Raw genomic sequence first — 3654 nt, 5'->3', positions numbered from 1 at the left:
CAAGAAATGAACAGTTTATGGCAACAAATCCATAATCCGTGGAACCATACTATGCCGAACTTTGTAAGAGATGTGAAAGGTCCTGTTTGACTTTCTTCCACTTCAAATAATGATCTCCTTTGTGTCGATCTATCACATAAAATCCCAACAAAACATGTTAATGCTTGTTGTTGTAATGACTCGAAATGTGGAGAAGCTCCATGAGTGTGAAGACTTCTGCAGGGCACTGGCTACGACCCCTGCTGCGAGGCACAGCTATAATTTGTGCTCTTTATCTCCCTGAATACCATCAGCTCACATTTAGCGTCTCACTTCTGACCAGCAAGACCCCCTGCTGGTCAGGAGGGGCTCTTCCACAATCTCTTTCTCTCTGTCGCTCTCGCTGTGTGTGTCTCTCTCTGGGGAGGCAGAGTTGTTTGTTGTTTTAAGCCCGAGTTTGGTCCCACCACTCTCAGGAGAGGCAAGAGGGAGGGCAGAAGCCTGTAATGGCCTGCGCTGACAGGGACTGCATGGGACAGCCCACTCCAGAGAGCATCTGATGGGATTAGAACACTCTTTCCAGTTCATTTTTCCCCACTAAGAATAATTCCACTCACTCCGCTCACGGTGTAGCACGATAGAGGCGAGTGTACAATGAGACTGACTGATTTTTGTTAAGGACCTGACTTTGGCAGAGAAAGAAAACCCAGGGAGCTTTCCTAAAGGATTCCGTTTTGTAAGTTTCCAACGTCATCCAGAAGTAGTCAAGTTTGTTTCCTATTAAACTGCAGAGGAGGAGAGAGGAGGAAAAAAATCCTTGATCCTGTGGTCTTGTGGTAAGCTAGAATGAGAATGAGATGACGGCTGACACTGTCTTCAGACCCTTCACCTTCCCCGTTCCTGAAGCGTTCCGTCTGCTCTTTCTGTGATTTGGGTTTGACAGTCAAGACTTTGCCTTTTTAGACTTCTCATCGTCCACATTCATTCTGAGGGAATCTAGTCTTCTCCAGAAAAATCAAGCGGATGCACACTTACATCTGGAACTGAAATGTGAAATCGGACTTTTACTTTGATACACCTCCCAGCCTGAGCAGGACTGTGGTCATCTTTATTTTTACTCCCACCGGCTGTGACTGGGGCCCTTGCATGTTGCTGTTTTGCATCTTCAGGTTGCTTTGCATTTGCTGCTCTCGCTTCACATTTTCCTGTACCTTCCTCTCATTGAAACTTGTCTCCTAGTTGCCATAAGTTTGGACTGAGATCACACTCAGGAATTGAGATTGATTGAAGATCCATGACTCTATGGAGGTACTGGTTACACCGCAGAGGTTCCGCTTCACTGTCCCCCTCCCAGAGATGCTTCTCCGGTGAATTTCCACGCTCAGCCCAAATCCTCTTGAACCTGCATCTGACATAATGAACAAAGACTCCCGCTTTTCTCGGAAGACGCATGGCAGCTTCTCCACACGCAGGCACTCCTGCATCGGGTATGTACCCTGCTACATATGAGGAGCCTTTTGATTGAAGTCAATGCCAGCAATTATTAAGAAGTGCGAAGAGCACTAGACAATACATGACACAAGAAATCTGTTGTTGTAGAAACAGTAAAATCTTAACTTAAGGCAAAATTTAGTTAGCCATTTAATGCCAGTATAAATGAAGCTGTTATGTGAAGGCTTCAGAGATTTGTTGGAGAACATCTGAGAACCAGGAGCATCATGAAGACTGAGGAGCCCACCAGACATGTCAGGGAGGAAGTGGTTGAGAAATTTAAAGGGTAGTTGGTTAGAAAACAATTTCCCAAGACTTGGTCTTTATGGAGGAGTAAGACAAAAGACATTGTTAAAAGAAAGCCATAAAAAGTCCTGTTGGTCGTTTTCTACAAGCCAGGCAGGGGACAACTTTATGGGTTTGTGAAAGAAGGTCAGATGAGGTCAAATTAAACTTTTTGACATATGCGAAACAATCTTTGGCACAAAACTGACACAGAGCACCTGAGCGCACCATCCTCAATATGGTGCGCTTCCTTCCTGTCAGGCAGCAGCTTCCTTGTATGGAGATGCTTTCCTTTAGTAGGAAGGAAAGCTGAATTGAAGGGAATATGGATGGTGTCTAAGAAAGAGCCATCCTGAAAGAAAACCTGTTAGAGGCTGTAAAATACCTTCCAGCAGGACAACCAATTTATGCAGCTACAGCAGGATGGTTTGGATCAATGCAGATTCATGTTAGAATGATGATAATTTATTGCCTTTTTATCATCACAGCCATGGAACTACAGAGGAAAACAAGCCTTTTGGCCAATTCTAGAATTCTTTTTTTGAACTCATGAATTGTCACATTTTTAATTAAATTTCAATGTCGTCTTTCAATTAAGTAAATAAATCCACTGATGTCCTGTCGTGTGACACCAGTGGAGGATTTGAATGCCAAGGCAGATACCTGCTAACGATCTAGTGTTTAGCAGGGGAGAATTAGTGTTGTGTTAGAGTTACACAGGGAAGCAAATGTGTAGAAATTTCTCATCAGATGTGGTCTAGGAGGCAAACAGGCAAAAATGGTGTGGCAAGTTGCCTAAATATCATTCGGTTAATGCTGATTACACTGACTGACACAATGTGTAACATGATCATCTGAATAATCGACAGTAATCAGGAAAAATTCCTGCATCACCCATTGCTACAGACATCTACAGATGATTACAGTGTTTGCATGAATCCATTCTGATTCACAACACACAAACATACAACACAACAGGACTCAGACTGAAGTGATGACTCTTTAGAAAAATCCTCTAAATGCTGCATAACCTGGTAAAGAATCAAACTCCTTTGACTCTAAAAGGGCAAGAGAAACATTTCAGTGCAATGTGTGGTGAAGCAAACATTTCTGAACCTTGGGCATGAGGCATGTGCCTTGCGAGTGTCATCACAACTCCTCCAGCCGTGAGCCTTTTGGATCATATGAGGAGATCAAAGCAGGTGATTTTATACCACATCTAGAAATACATAAGTGCAGAGTTCAACAACACAAGTCTCTGTTCTCTTCTTACCTGATTGGTGGATGTTGCATCCGAACTAGAAAGAAACATGGAATAAAGACTTGATTTTCTGGATCTGTCATTTGCCTTTCGTGCAAGTCATTATTCTTTATTTTTGGATTGGTGAATCTTCATGATGTCGATAACAATTGATAATTATTTGTTACAATCATATTTTTACAAGAAGTTGAACTCTGTTAGAAAAATAGTTTCCTCTGAACTCATACAAACTGAGTACTCACACACACGCACACACCCACATAGACAAAGCTGTGTTTGTGATCAGACTGTGACACCTCCTCTCCCCAGTTGTACCAACAGTACCAAGACACAATTCATTCCATCCAACTGCCACAATTGCCTTGCTAAAATACCCCTAAACTTTTTTTTTTAATTTTAAGGTACAATCACAAACTCCAGTGAATACTGATGTGACAAAACTGTGCAGAGGATGGGAAAAAGATGACCAAGATTTAGCTGCTTTTGTATTCACTCCCTTTTTGGTTGCAGTTTCACCTGCAGATGTTTGCAGTTTACCTTCAGCAGCTCAAACGTTTTCCAATTTCCTTGGAATAATAACTTAAGCCTAAGCATGATTGGATGAAAAGTGTCTGTGAACATACATTTTCAAGTGTTTT

General features: G+C 42.3%; 1 protein-coding gene across 2 annotated transcripts in view; it reads left to right on the top strand.

The window, feature by feature from the left end:
- The first annotated feature begins 442 nt into the window (after nucleotides 1–442).
- Nucleotides 443–3654, top strand: part of LOC106936072 (cAMP-specific 3',5'-cyclic phosphodiesterase 4C-like) — a 59572-nt gene continuing 56360 nt past the window's right edge. For both annotated transcript variants that reach the window (XM_015016861.1, XM_015016860.1), the window contains exon 1: nucleotides 443–1466. In XM_015016861.1, the coding sequence (XP_014872347.1) occupies nucleotides 1396–1466 (71 nt within the window). In that variant the 5' untranslated portion in view covers nucleotides 443–1395. The remainder of the gene's footprint in view (nucleotides 1467–3654) is intronic.

Source organism: Poecilia latipinna, unplaced genomic scaffold, assembly GCF_001443285.1.
Source record: "Poecilia latipinna isolate Pla-1442-1.1 unplaced genomic scaffold, P_latipinna-1.0 Scaffold2073, whole genome shotgun sequence".
In the NCBI taxonomy this organism is placed as follows: domain Eukaryota; kingdom Metazoa; phylum Chordata; class Actinopteri; order Cyprinodontiformes; family Poeciliidae; genus Poecilia; species Poecilia latipinna.
The sequence above is the reverse complement of the archived record's forward strand: the minus strand, read 5'-3'. Positions and strand labels throughout refer to the sequence as shown.